Source organism: Clinocottus analis, unplaced genomic scaffold (assembly GCF_023055335.1).
Source record: "Clinocottus analis isolate CAN_PGR_092001 unplaced genomic scaffold, fCliAna1.0.p SCAF_2, whole genome shotgun sequence".
Taxonomy (NCBI): domain Eukaryota; kingdom Metazoa; phylum Chordata; class Actinopteri; order Perciformes; family Cottidae; genus Clinocottus; species Clinocottus analis.
The window spans coordinates 5,537,049-5,550,076 of record NW_027175931.1 but is presented as its reverse complement, the minus strand read 5'-3'; the positions used below and the strand labels follow the sequence as shown (position 1 = coordinate 5,550,076).

Below are 13,028 nucleotides of genomic sequence, written 5' to 3'. Positions count from 1 at the left end.
GATGCCATCCATGTTCCTGTGAAGTCCATTTGAAAATGAGGGGCTATGTGATAAAATGCATAGTGCGTGAGTCACTTCTAAAGCAGAACGCATTAGCTGTCAGACGTGGGATATGTCAATGTAATATCCTTTCTGACACAATCAGGATTGTTTCCTTCGTCGCTGTGGACCTGTCGGAAGTCATTAATCTTAGAAAGGGGGTTGGCTGGCTGCTGAACAGAATTCAACACCATGCTACATTACAAATTGATAAATTTTCGTATCACTGCATGGAGCCTATGTGAACAATACTCTACACCACGCTGTGCGAGGAATGGAAAAAGTAAGTAAGACTGAGACGGAAATGGTTGTTTTTTTCAATGAATACAGTCGCATCAGGTTAAAATTGGACAAAAACAGGGTAAAGAAACAAAAAACACACGTCAATAAGTCAACCTATTGCTTATCAAGTTGATTCATGTGAGCATTAGCAGACACTGCGCCAAGGACATCCCAGTGGTACTCTCTTTCTGACAACCTGTTAAATGTGGGTTTAATGTTTGCTAGCTTTTAGTCTTGGTCCGGGCGGTGCTGACTCACACCACCTCTCTGCCATTATCAATTTCTTGAATCATGTTGTGGTGCCACACTTTGTTTTGTCACTGTGGCTTTTTTTTTCCGAGACAGATTGTCACAACACAACGATAGCTAAGCTAGCTTTACCTAAAGCTATAACTGGCAAGCTCAACGTTCATTCAACAAGACGGTGACCTGTCAGTAGAAGACCAGACAGTGGCTTCACAAAGCCATCTGGATTATCTACTAATTAAAAAATACGGCTGAACAAAATGGATTATCTACTGGATAACACTTGATGTGTTGCCAGCCAAGCTAATTCTTCGTTAGCCCCAAACGGGCACCGCGTTGGACCTTTATTCCATTCACATATTTGCTTATAACATACGTACCAAAATGACCACAACACTAAATTGTATAGATGTGCTAGAATAAACAAGATTAAGAGTGATGTTTCCTGATATGTGTCTTCTAAAGGCTAAGTTAGACATTGTTTTAGGATGGACTACAATAGGAAGGATATTTTAACTCAACTTTTGGAAACCAAACAATAGGTAATCTAGGATCTGGGTCAGCAGCGGCACTAAAAGCACACAATCTTATTTTTTAATATGTTACTGATTGTCAAATCATGTTTGGTGGCAAGAAACAAGGATTTTGGAGAATTGTTTGTAATTGAGAGTTTAATCTATGTCCAATTGCTCAAGCTAACATTTCACTTTGACAAAAACTTTATTTGCCAACTATACAAAAACCTCATGCACAAATACATGTTGTATATCCACATACATAAACACGCTCCACTGCTAATAGTGAGTTATGGTTCACCACTAGCAAATAACAGGTTAGAAACCTCGCACCATGTATTTACCATATCTGGTAAGCGGTTGTGGATAATAGCGGAGAGAATATTACTACTACTACTCCGCAGTAATATGCATTTGCTTGACGTTTGCTGGAGGTGGTTGTAATGTCTTTAGGATGATAAATCACTGTAAGGAGTGAAATGTTTTGATAAATGTATTTCAGATATTTGCACATGATAAAGTTTAAAAAAATATATAACTATGAATTCTGACCTATGTTTTATGAGATCTGTGGAAACCTCCCCCAGGGGTCGTGCTGAATTTTCCAAGTAAGCAAAAGCTAATCATTCATACATCATGAATATTCTTCTCACCCGTGTAACACGCTTTTGAGTTCATATCAAACGTATCTCTGGGTTATATTTGATTAGCCTTTAAAATTCTGCTTAACACAAGGGTTAGTTCACTAAAACAGCTGATTGCTTTTACACTGTACAATTTGTTGATGCAGAAGTGATTTTTTTTTCTACCGAAGTCACTGAGGTTAAATAGGTTTCTTTTGTTTAACTTAAACCACCTCCGAAGAGCATTTCAAAAGCAGTCAAAAAGCAATTAATTGGAGTGATCTATATTTCATCTCAGACATTTTATTTTGAATTCTGAATGAACAAGGTTAATTAGCTTGCCAAAAATCATTTGAGATCTTTTAAAACTGCCAAAATTAATTATAGTAATGTTGGAAGTAAAAAGCTCACCGACTTAACATTCTCCTTTGGTGCTGCCGTGGAAACCATATAGCGCTCGTAATGAATAACAGTTAACATGTTTAATGCCAACTCAGATTTTATTGAGAAACTTCATTTGTAAGTATTTCCCCATCCTATTACTCAAATGGGTGCGACAAATAAAATATAATAAAGAGCTGAAATAACACAAGGAATAGGGAAAAACAATGAAACTGAGAGATAGAATAAACATCTACTTTGGACATTTGCGAGACAAAGAGGTGGTAAAATAGAGGAAAAACTAGAATGCTATCCATCAACAGTCACAGCTTCATGCAAACTTTTGGAAATGTATCTGATGTTAAACCGCGACGCAATTTCACTGCACAGCCGAGAAGGCATACAATAAAAAAGCACTATTCTGCTCTTTCCAGCAAGAACAGCTCATAAAAATGTCATTATTTATTTATTTATTTTAAACCTCCCAACAGTGAGATAACTCCCCAGTCTCCTGCTCACCTCTCGGCTTGCCACCAGAGCCTTCCAGAAAGTAGAAATGCAGCGGATTGAAGGGAGGGGAAGGCATCAGGTTTGTGGCAAATGATTTGTCGCAACCATTCCAGTGCAAACGTATCATAGAGCAAGTGTGCACACCTCCGAACCACAGCTCAGACCCGGAGGCTGCAAATCGCAAACAGTCCTTTGCTGTTTGCCACTGAGCAGCTCCACTGGAGCAGATGGGAGATATGAGTGTTTGAGGGAAGAGAGAACATTATTCATTAATTTCCTCTGCCCACATTTTCACAGCTAGTCTTCGTATTTGAACCATTCACCCTGCAGTGAAAAGCTTCTGCCCCTTATTTATTTGGAGAGCACCCTACATAATATACTAAAGTTATATCCTTTGCAAGCTACCCTCACTAATGATTAGCTGGGAAATTCAATGACTCTCTCAAATGGTAAAGCCAACACACATTTTTGCTAAGCGATAGCCTTAATCATAGCCTCTCTCCAAACACTGGTCCAGTAAATAGTTTTCTAAGAGGTCATAGAGATGAGCTTGGGCAGGCCTCGGTGGGAAATTATCTTTGGGTCAGAACTATCATTAGATGTGACACCATCAGGAAAAGCCATTTTTGTGAATCCTCCACCACATCTGCTCTCATTAGTCCTCTTGATCTGCGGGATATGAGAAGACCATCAGAGCAGATGATTATGCTTACAAAATGTCCCCATACTGCTGTTTGGAGCCTCAAAAAGAAAAAAAAAAAGACTCATCTTCTTTTGTTCAAACCCATTGCTTTTTAATAGTAGGCAATAGAGATAAGAGGAGAGAGGGACATACTTGGGCTCTGTGCAGACATGTGAGCATCCATCAGCTACCAGCACATAATGTCTTCATATCTGCTTTCGCTCTGGAAGGAATTGAAGACAGGAAACGCGTTCTCCGCCCACCATTAGCGAGCGGCACCTCAAGCAATCGCTTTATTCAAATCGGCCGTGTGCCGTCCCCCAGTCCAATCAATGACATTTATCTGCTCTTTGAAAAAAGCCGATAATGGGATGAGGCAGCGCAGGGAGTGAGGGAAGGCGGGGGAGGTGTTAGTGCTCCAAAGTGCCTGATCTCTTTAGGTCCTTTGTTTAAATAGAAATAGAACACGACAGCGTTGATTGCATGATTAGCCTTAAGGGTGAATGCCAGTCGAGAGTCTTCGGGGTCAGGAGATCACCCCACCAGGCTGGAGTGGCGACTGTGTGCAATGGCGTCACAAGCGGGAACATGATGCGTCGGCGAGAATCAGACATCTCCGTGAAAACGTTCGGACGGATTCCAGCACGGAAAGTGACATCGTAGATTTCATAACAGGTTGGGAACATGTAGAGAGACAAACGCCACTGAAGAAGGAGATCAAAACACTGGAGAGAAACGTGCAGTCACTGATAGTTCCCCGATCTTGCCATCTGCTTGTCTGAGTTGATTTGTTTACTGGGAAAAAAAGGCCAGACATCTTTTTTTGTGTGTGTGTGTGTGTGTGTGTGTGTTTTTGCAATCAAAACACAACCTGGATTTTCAAGGGATTTCATTTCAAAAAGCAGTCTGGATGCCGAGGCAAACGCCCACCAATGACTGAGGCAGTCACTCCGAAACATCTCATGGGTGTTAGGCACTTTTGCAGCAGTTATTTACAGCAAAGGAGGGCATGCAAAAAAAAAAGTAAAGTAACAGGTGTTTTCATTCCGCATCTCAGATACATTTGATAAAAACAGAGTCTATAGAAGGAAAGAACAGTCACCATGTAACCCTCTCCCTTCTTTACACTCTCACTCTGTCCCCAGATGGTCCTCAAAAAAGCTATGACACACACCTCTCTGCTTACCTTGGAGTATGTGGCGCCATTCAGGACCTCTCCGTTGCGTATCCAGATGATTGAGGCTGCCGGCTTGGCGTTGTCAGCGTGGCAGGTCAGATTGAGTGGGTCACCCGCCCTGAGGCTCACCACCGGCCCTCCACTGATGACTGGGTCCTCTGGGGGAACTGACCACACAGACACAGGGAGAGAGAGCGGGCATTAGCCAAATGATAACAATAATGAAGATGAGTGGGTTGTGTGTTGTCAAATTCACATACACTATGTTGACGTTTGTAGATAATAAAGTCTGAGTGCAGATTGATAGCTTATTGGCATGTAATGACCTCACTTTTTTTCTTTTAACACGCAGTTATCAGTCTAACATTTTGCTTTTCCCCAATATTGTGATACAGGAAGTCTGCAACGAACAAGAAAAGACAAGATACAATAGCACCTGCGAGGATTTCCCTGCACGGCACCTAACCTCATCACACAGTCAATTCCCATTTATTAAGCGTGCTCAACAATGGACAACATTTGTTTTGTTCTTTTATACAAATTATTTTTCTACGGAAAAGATAAAAGCCACATCTGCGATTGCTCATTCAGGGAAGGGAATGACTTCACAGTCAGAAACAGATTACTTTGTACCTACTCAGGGAACTAAAGTAGATGGTGCGGTTTGAGGCAGGAAAAAAAGCTTTGCACAAGCCACAGCATGACTCTCTAAATAACAATCAGCGCCGCCATCGCTCAACGCAGATGACAATCCACCACTATACATACAATACACACGGCAATGTCAACATTACATGTGATTCAGTCTATCAATATCCCCCCGCTTAGATGGATTTGCTCCCCTCCCATTTCTTCCCGTCGAGAAGAAAGCATCACAACAGCTATATGCGTCTCTCAATGCAACTGATCAAAGTCATTTTCCTGTTTTACCCATGAGCTGATCTGCTTTTTTTCGTCTTCATTTTTCAAACTGCAGTGAATTATTGATTGACCTGAGTGCTCATTACAATGCAGATCTGGGACAAGACGAAATCAAAGGCTGCAGGCAGCTGCCATATCCCCCTGCAGAAAGCATCATGATTGGAAGGAAGGTTGTAATGGGTTAGATTTACGCTGTCAAACAGCACGGAGATGAATGCAAAGAGAGAAGATGTAATTGGGATACTGTTGATGACAATAAGTATAAAGGGGCTCTTTCATGGTCGATATAAATGAGAGCATAGTGTCACATCTTCCATGTTGCTCACTATTCATATAAATAACTGACAGGAAATCTCGATAACACTTTACATTAGTCAGATTTTGTTTTAATTTGCTCAAAAGGGGTGTTTTTAAATTACCAAGCGAAACCTCTACTCTGATCGCAGAGTTAGAAAACTGCACTTACAATAAAGTTAGAACCCTTCATCACAAAAAAAAAACAACGCTTTATTGATGCTATTTATGGTTGTCATTTTTCAGAAATAGACATTGCTTTTTATATGTACAAGCCCGTGCGCAACTTTAACTTCATTATCTCCTTTTTTTTATTCTGCTCTCCCCACTCTGTCATACTTATTATGTTTTACCTACAACGGACTTAATATGCCATTTTACAGCCACAAATATATTTATCCAAATGCGTTGTTTGCACTGTTGACAGACACCATGTCGCAACCATTTTGACAAAGTAGCTGCTCAAGGAGTGTTTGCTGCAGTATTAAACTGCTATATTTGTTACGATAACTGCTGGTGTCCCCAAATCAACCAGGGACTGAAATCCTGAAGATTGTAACTATCAGATGTAGATTTGAGTCTATTGCACAAACGGTCACGTCTCATGAATCGTGTCGTACAGCGCGAGCCGAGCGGCACATTGAGTCATCTGCTGTAACATCACACAGATGAGATCATCAAGGGCTGTGGTTAATAAGTGCATGGGGGTGGCTGTTTTTTCCCAGTTGCTCTTATGACAAAAATGCAAAAACATACAGACAAAAATAGATATATATATCAGACAGCATACGCATCAGTACAACACATTTACAATGAGCCAGGCCGCAGACTAGTATCTCTCACCAACTGGACGAGTAAATCTGCGATAAAAAAAAAAGTTCCCCCTTCATGACTTCCTATTGTGCACTTGAGTTTGAAACACAGTGTTTATTCTGGCTCCCTTTCATCTGGTCTTCATTAATATGCGGAGGGCTGGGAGAGGTAGAAGAATCTCAGGTCAGCACTTGCAGATCAGACAACACGGTGTGCTGATCCAGGCAACTGAGAAGGAAGCTTTGTGAGAATGTGGTCACCTTCTGGTCCTTTATCAGCAACTGGAAACAAGGTCAAGGAGGTCACGCTCGTTTATTCTTATGTTAAGGCTAAAGCTACTGCATGCCATTCAAATGAGACAGGGAGCATGTGAAAGCATTATGTGCTGGGAATCTCAAGCAGCTCCTCCATTTGTCTCAATGGAAGAAAATTAGGAAAACTTGAGGATCAGTGATGGCACTGTGACAGTTGATTGCAAAGATCCAGTGTTACTGGCATGCTGTCAGTGCTCTCTTGCACACATGACTGAAGCATTAATTAAATGTCAAGGGTATAAGGCGGCCACAAAAGGGATGTTTTTATGGAGAGGGGGAGATTAGAAAGCATAGTCTGACAGTCTGTGACTGATAGGTTTCAGGCTCGACTTGAGGTGATTTTTCTCTTTTGCTTACAAGCGGGCGGCAACCTCCTTCTGCGAATTGAATCCAATGCGGGAGTGCCCGAAACTTGCATTCTTTCTAATGGCCGGCAGGCTCGAATGCTGAAAGGAGTCCGGTTGTTTAGATGTTTATATCGTAAACATGTTTATGGCCTCAATTTCTAGTTTCGAGTCTTCTTCAATACGCCGTCCATTTTTATTTCGTAAAGTGTTGAACAAAAGCAGGGTGTGCTTTAGGGCGGGAACACCTTGTGATTGACAGGTTGCTACCACGGGGTCACCCAGTGTGGGTATTGTCCACATTTTCCACTGTGTTGTCCGTCCATGGAAATGAATTGTTCACCGGAAAGAAAATCGTATTCTGTGCTTCACCCTGTCGTGTCACTTGTGGTTTAATAAAACAAGATGCCACGGAAAAAAACAAGATGGCCGTGACCAAAAAGACGATTTTGTGAACCGCAAACCAATGGGTCGCGTCAATGTGACCATGTCCACTCTTTATCCACAATCTAGAGATAACAGAGGCTTCGTTGCGCCCTTTCAAAGTAAACATTCCCCCTATACACATAATATTACATCCTATAAATAGTTGCTACCCTTTCGAAGGCAACATCACTCATGCACGGGGATGAAAGGTTATACCCTCGCAGACTGTTTCAGTAAGTCGCAGTGCGACCTTTACAGTCTCAGTTGTCTACTGTTATTCACCTGTACGGTTTCCATTCAGGGATGTCAGAGGGGAAGATGCGAGAGGAGTTTATGATTGCGTCCATAGTGGAGCTACATGACAGAGAGCTCACAGGGGGGACCAAACCCGAGCACTGTTACACTTTCAGGTCATGTCCCCTTGGAGGGCTGCCTCTGCCTGCAAGACACTGACGAGGAAGAAGACAGACACGCCCGGCTGCCTCCGTCCAGCATCCATACCTTTGTATCTCTGTCCTCCATTGTGTTTCAGGTCTTACTGTCTGCAGAGGACGACCACTGGGAAGACAGTTTTCTGACAGTCTGGATGGAAATTGTTCCCTGTGTAACTATGTGCAAGGCTCTCAGCTTGTGCTCCCTTGGCATCCTTTTCAAATCATCTTCATTTTAGCACACTTTGCATTTTCTTTATTATTACATTTTCTTAAATGTAATATGTTCTGCTCTGCTATTTTGCTGTATTGTATATATTGAGTATTGTGTCATACTTCATATTTTTATGTTTACTCTGTAACTTTGCTTGCTGCTGCTACAAACACATTTCCTCCTGGGGATGAATAAAGTCGATCCATCTATCTATCTATCTATCTATCTATCTATCTATCTATCTATCTATCTATCTATCTATCTATCCATCCATCCATCCATCCATCCATCCATCCATCCATCCATCCATCCATCCATCCATCCATCCATCCATCCATCCATCCATCCATCCATCCATCCATCCATCCATCCATCTATCCATCCATCTATCCATCTATCGAACATGAAAAAAGCCTCTCATTAAGGCAAAAGGCAGTTAGACATGACTTCACAATAGTCTTTCTGCTCGTGTTCTCGGTAGGTTAAAGCCTTTATGTCTGCTGAAGAAACACGAGGGTTTGACCAATAACCCAACACCCATTTAATACAATTTTTCGACTCGGAAAACATATTTTAAATAGATATTTAGCTCTTTCTCTCCGCTTGAGATCTTTAACTGATTCTGCCTTACGACTGTCAGGTCTGACAGTTATACAGAGGCCAAGTCTTGAACTTGAATCAGCCATCATCATTACTGGGCTGTTTGCAAACTCGGCAGTCCCTAATGGTTCTAAATTAGCTCTTTACTGCAGCCATTCGATGGACTTGGCATAAGTAGTGTGGTCAGTGGTACAGATTGATCGCTCCTCTTTAATTACAGGGCTGACTCACTGCAAACCCTGCTCCACTCACTACTTTCTTCTCAGGGATAATAATGTAATCTCTTTCAACACGTTCCCAAATTTGCATTCTCCGTGCTCAGACATGGACTCTCTATTCATGTATACGCACAGACAGCGACATTTCCGTGATTACAGGTTTGATGCAAATCAAAGACAACTGAAAGCAGATCAATCACGTGTGAGTTTGTTCTTTTCGCACGTCTGTATTAATCAAAAACCGTAGGCGTGCAGTTTCAACTCAAGACTTATTAAAGATAGCCCTAAGAAACAGACAGTTCATTACTTTTATCATTGGAAAGTTACTTCGACCCATGACCTCGTCGGATCATAGATGTAATGGTGGAATTTAAGCTGCAAGCTCTAATGTCTTCTTTGTTTGGAGGGAGACATCCTAATAGTCCATTTTAATGAACCCATCCCAGTCCCTAAGATTGGTAATTCCACCAATTCACTTTTTATGGAGGTCCGTTACTCTGAAATAAGATTCATGTATTTCTGCAAATCTACCAATGCTGGACATATTTGACTATAAACCCCACCGTTGGTCACCTGCGTTAAAAAAGACACACTGATGTCAGAAAGCCTGGACTTCAGTGACATCATTTCCTTTTACTGCATAATCAAAGATATCCATAAATGAGACCATATTGATGTGTAATTAACTCAACAGTGCAATGCCTTAAGTACGTCACCTCTGAGACAGGCCTGAATAAACCCTGAGGGGGTCGTAAAGCTGCCTTTTGTCCCTTAACACATATGAATTCCCAAGGTGCCAAACATAAAAGTCCCCAAACATAAACCATAAAACTTGACTTTATGTGAGGGAAGGCGTGGGTGAGAGGTCCTCTTCAGTCTGGTAACACCAGGTGTTGCCTCTGGTGGAGCTGCTGGGCTTTTCCGAGCCAAATCAATATTTGGGGGAACTTCTCAAAAGCAGCCGATGAAATCCTGAGAGCGCCCCGGCTTTCCAGGAGCACGGAGCGAGGGAGAAAAAAAAAGCAATTTGGAGGCGAATGAATGACTGAGGGCTCCTCACGAGGAGGCTGGATGGTGTAGGGGGAGGCGAGGCTGGCAATGTGTAGCCGCCGTAGCGCTGTGCTTCGGCAGACGTGTCCTGAACAACAACGAGCTCCCTGACTTGCCTGTCTATTTCAGAAGGGATGCTTGCGCGGGGCCGCCTGTCACCCCATCGCGACAGCTTGCAGAGTTTGTGATAGATAGACAAAAGGAGGCAAAAAGGGAGAGAAGAGGGATACCTAGCGCAGGTGGATGCTGGAAATATGCGTGGCTCACTGGCCCAAATCACTGGCCCTCTTCAAATGCTGTCACTGTACATCTGTTTGAAAACCAGATGATCCTAAGCCATGTGTGAGCGCACGCACGCACACGCACACACACACGCACACACACACACACACACACACACACACACACACACACACACACACACGAGAAACGAAAGAGGCTCAGAGAATGAATGAAAAAGAAAGTGAGAAATACACAAACCCACTTCCCTGTAACAAACAGGATCACAGATGGCAATCACAAACAGAACGAGAGACAATACAAAATGTATACGCACAAAATGGAAAAAAAAATACAACATATCTGTAGGAATGTGTGTGCTACCACAAGGTGAACAATGATAAACTAGGAAGGTAAATATTGGGAAGGAAGTGGAAGAAAGGGAGGTCGAGAAAGAAAGCAAGAGACGATTCAAAAGCAAGGAGTGCACACGGACCGAGTAGGAATTTAATAAGTCCGGCGTGTCAGCTCCGTATGATGTATGATGATGTATGTACAATGTATGCTCTGCTGACGGCGTGTTGGATCCGCAGCACAAATAAATTGAAACGCGGCACGGATCTAATTGTGCGTACAGTATATCTCATCTCGGCTGCTTTGTTTGTGTTGGTGTCTTGATCCACCAAATAAGCCGTGCCCAAAAAAAAAAAAAAAAAAAAAAAATGGAAGGATGGAAGGATGAAGATGAGCTGAGGAGCGGGAAGAGATGCCGGAGCTGTCAGAAACGTGCAGAGCCTGCTCCTTCACAGCGCAGCCGAGTGCAGCCCGAGAAGCTTCTCTCCACAGATTGGGAGGGTGCTGACATCGCTGCTCACCAACCGGCTGTGCTGCACTATACGGCTATGTGTGTACACTTGTGCTGTGTGTGTGTGTGTGTGAGAGAGAGAGATGGAGGGTGGGTGGTTTAAAAAAAAAAAAAAAACCTGTTAAAAATAACAAAGCACTTATTTCAAGGTTCTGCTTATTATGAGCCCCCGTGGCTCCAGATTTTTCTTAACGCCAATCATTAGTTCGCTAACAACAATTACAGTTGGCTGAAACAAGCCCATTCACCGTGCAGAGTGAATCCAAATCAGCCTGGCACCTGTACACAGTTGTTGTTTTGCGGAGCGCAGATGTATTCGTGTCATTTCTCCTCCTGTCGAAAATTCGGAGAAGATAAAACATCATACGTACAGTCTGTCTACCATAATAGCACACCTGTTCACAGCTTCTCCGATATCATAGGAGCAGATATCATCCCATCTCCTGTTTCTGACGAAATGGTAGAAAAATCAGCGGAATGTACAGTAAGTAATACTTATATTTCCTCTGAAAAGGACATTTAAGACACCTTATCTCTCTCCTATACTCTGACTGAGAGGCTTGGCTGGACCTAAATTAACTTTGGTAAGAGAAATTGGTTACTTAGATGGTTTTTCTTCTTCTTTTTTCTTTTTAAGTGTCATGCAGAGCATACACAATTTCAAAAGCACCACTCAAGAGGGCTTGGGATATGACTTTTTATGACCCTAATAGATGAGATCAAGAAAAGACACGTGCGTCCAACCGCTAGCCATTATAAGTCGTGCAGAGGCAGAGAACAACTCCTCTCCGTGAACAGCAGACTGACGAAACTTACTTCCAGCCCTGCTGAGCTGTCACAACCGCAGCAGAGGCTACCCTGAGACTCAACGCAGATAAAATGCTGCATGCCCCAAAAATAATAATAGCGCAGGTGAATAGACAACAGAGGCGATCACTTCTTTGCATAAGCTTTTTTTTTTCTTCCCCCTCCATCCCAAGAAACAACAAAAACTGCCAAATTACAGTTATTGTCATAGAGTCAGGCCAGCAGTTGCGAATAATGTATCTTATTACAGACCCATCATTTCCCTCTCGCTGTGAAGAGCGTCTCTGGCTCACGAGTGAAACAGCTCGCACACTCTCAGCACCACGGACAGCGCTTCAGACGAAACGCACACGTGTGGAACACATTTTGTGTCTTGTTTTCAGCATGACAACTTCTAATTCCTCAGTAATGTTGCTTCCCCCCCCCTTCCTCTCGCTCCCTCCACCTTGCTCTCAAAGTCCACACACATTACTAATAAGGATGCCAGTGAGATCCTTGAGAAATAATGAATTCAGACGTCGTCACATAAATGGCTGATTCAGCTTTGGCAATTGGAAACGGCAATAACAAAAGATACCCTTGGGCTTTTGTGTATGTGGAATTTGTTGCGTAGGTCCAAAAACATTAACAATGCAGGGGAAGGGAAAACAAATATCTTGCACACAATGGTTCATTCAAATGGCATGCCATCAATTATGTTCATCAGAAGACCAGCGTCATACTGTGTTATGGATGCCTGCGATATGAAAGATCTCGTGGAAGGTCTTTAAGATATCATCCCCTGTGAGGAGTGTACACAGGTCATTGTAATAATACAATGAGCCAGGTATGGGTTCACATGCAAAGCAAACTAAAGAGCATGCCGGGATGACTGGCATCTCACAGCGACAACAATGCTCATAAAGGAAAAAGAAGAACACATATATTACTTCCTACTCGCAAGACACTGCATACAACAGTATTATAAGGAATATTTTTTTTTTTGTGCCCGCTTTCTATAAGTGCGCTTATATGTACTCTTGACATATATGTAAAGTGATAAGTAAGTTGTAATGAA

General features: G+C 42.4%; 1 protein-coding gene across 11 annotated transcripts in view; it reads right to left on the bottom strand.

The window, feature by feature from the left end:
* kirrel3b (kirre like nephrin family adhesion molecule 3b) overlaps window positions 1-13,028 on the bottom strand; it is a 153,636-nt gene that overhangs the window by 39,412 nt on the left and 101,196 nt on the right. For 7 of the 11 annotated variants that reach the window (XM_068585169.1, XM_068585170.1, XM_068585175.1 and 4 more), the window contains one exon: window positions 4,453-4,622. In XM_068585169.1, the coding sequence (XP_068441270.1) occupies window positions 4,453-4,622 (170 nt within the window). The remainder of the gene's footprint in view (window positions 1-4,452; window positions 4,623-13,028) is intronic. The other 4 variants (XM_068585171.1, XM_068585179.1, XM_068585173.1 and 1 more) reach the window with 1 other exon arrangement.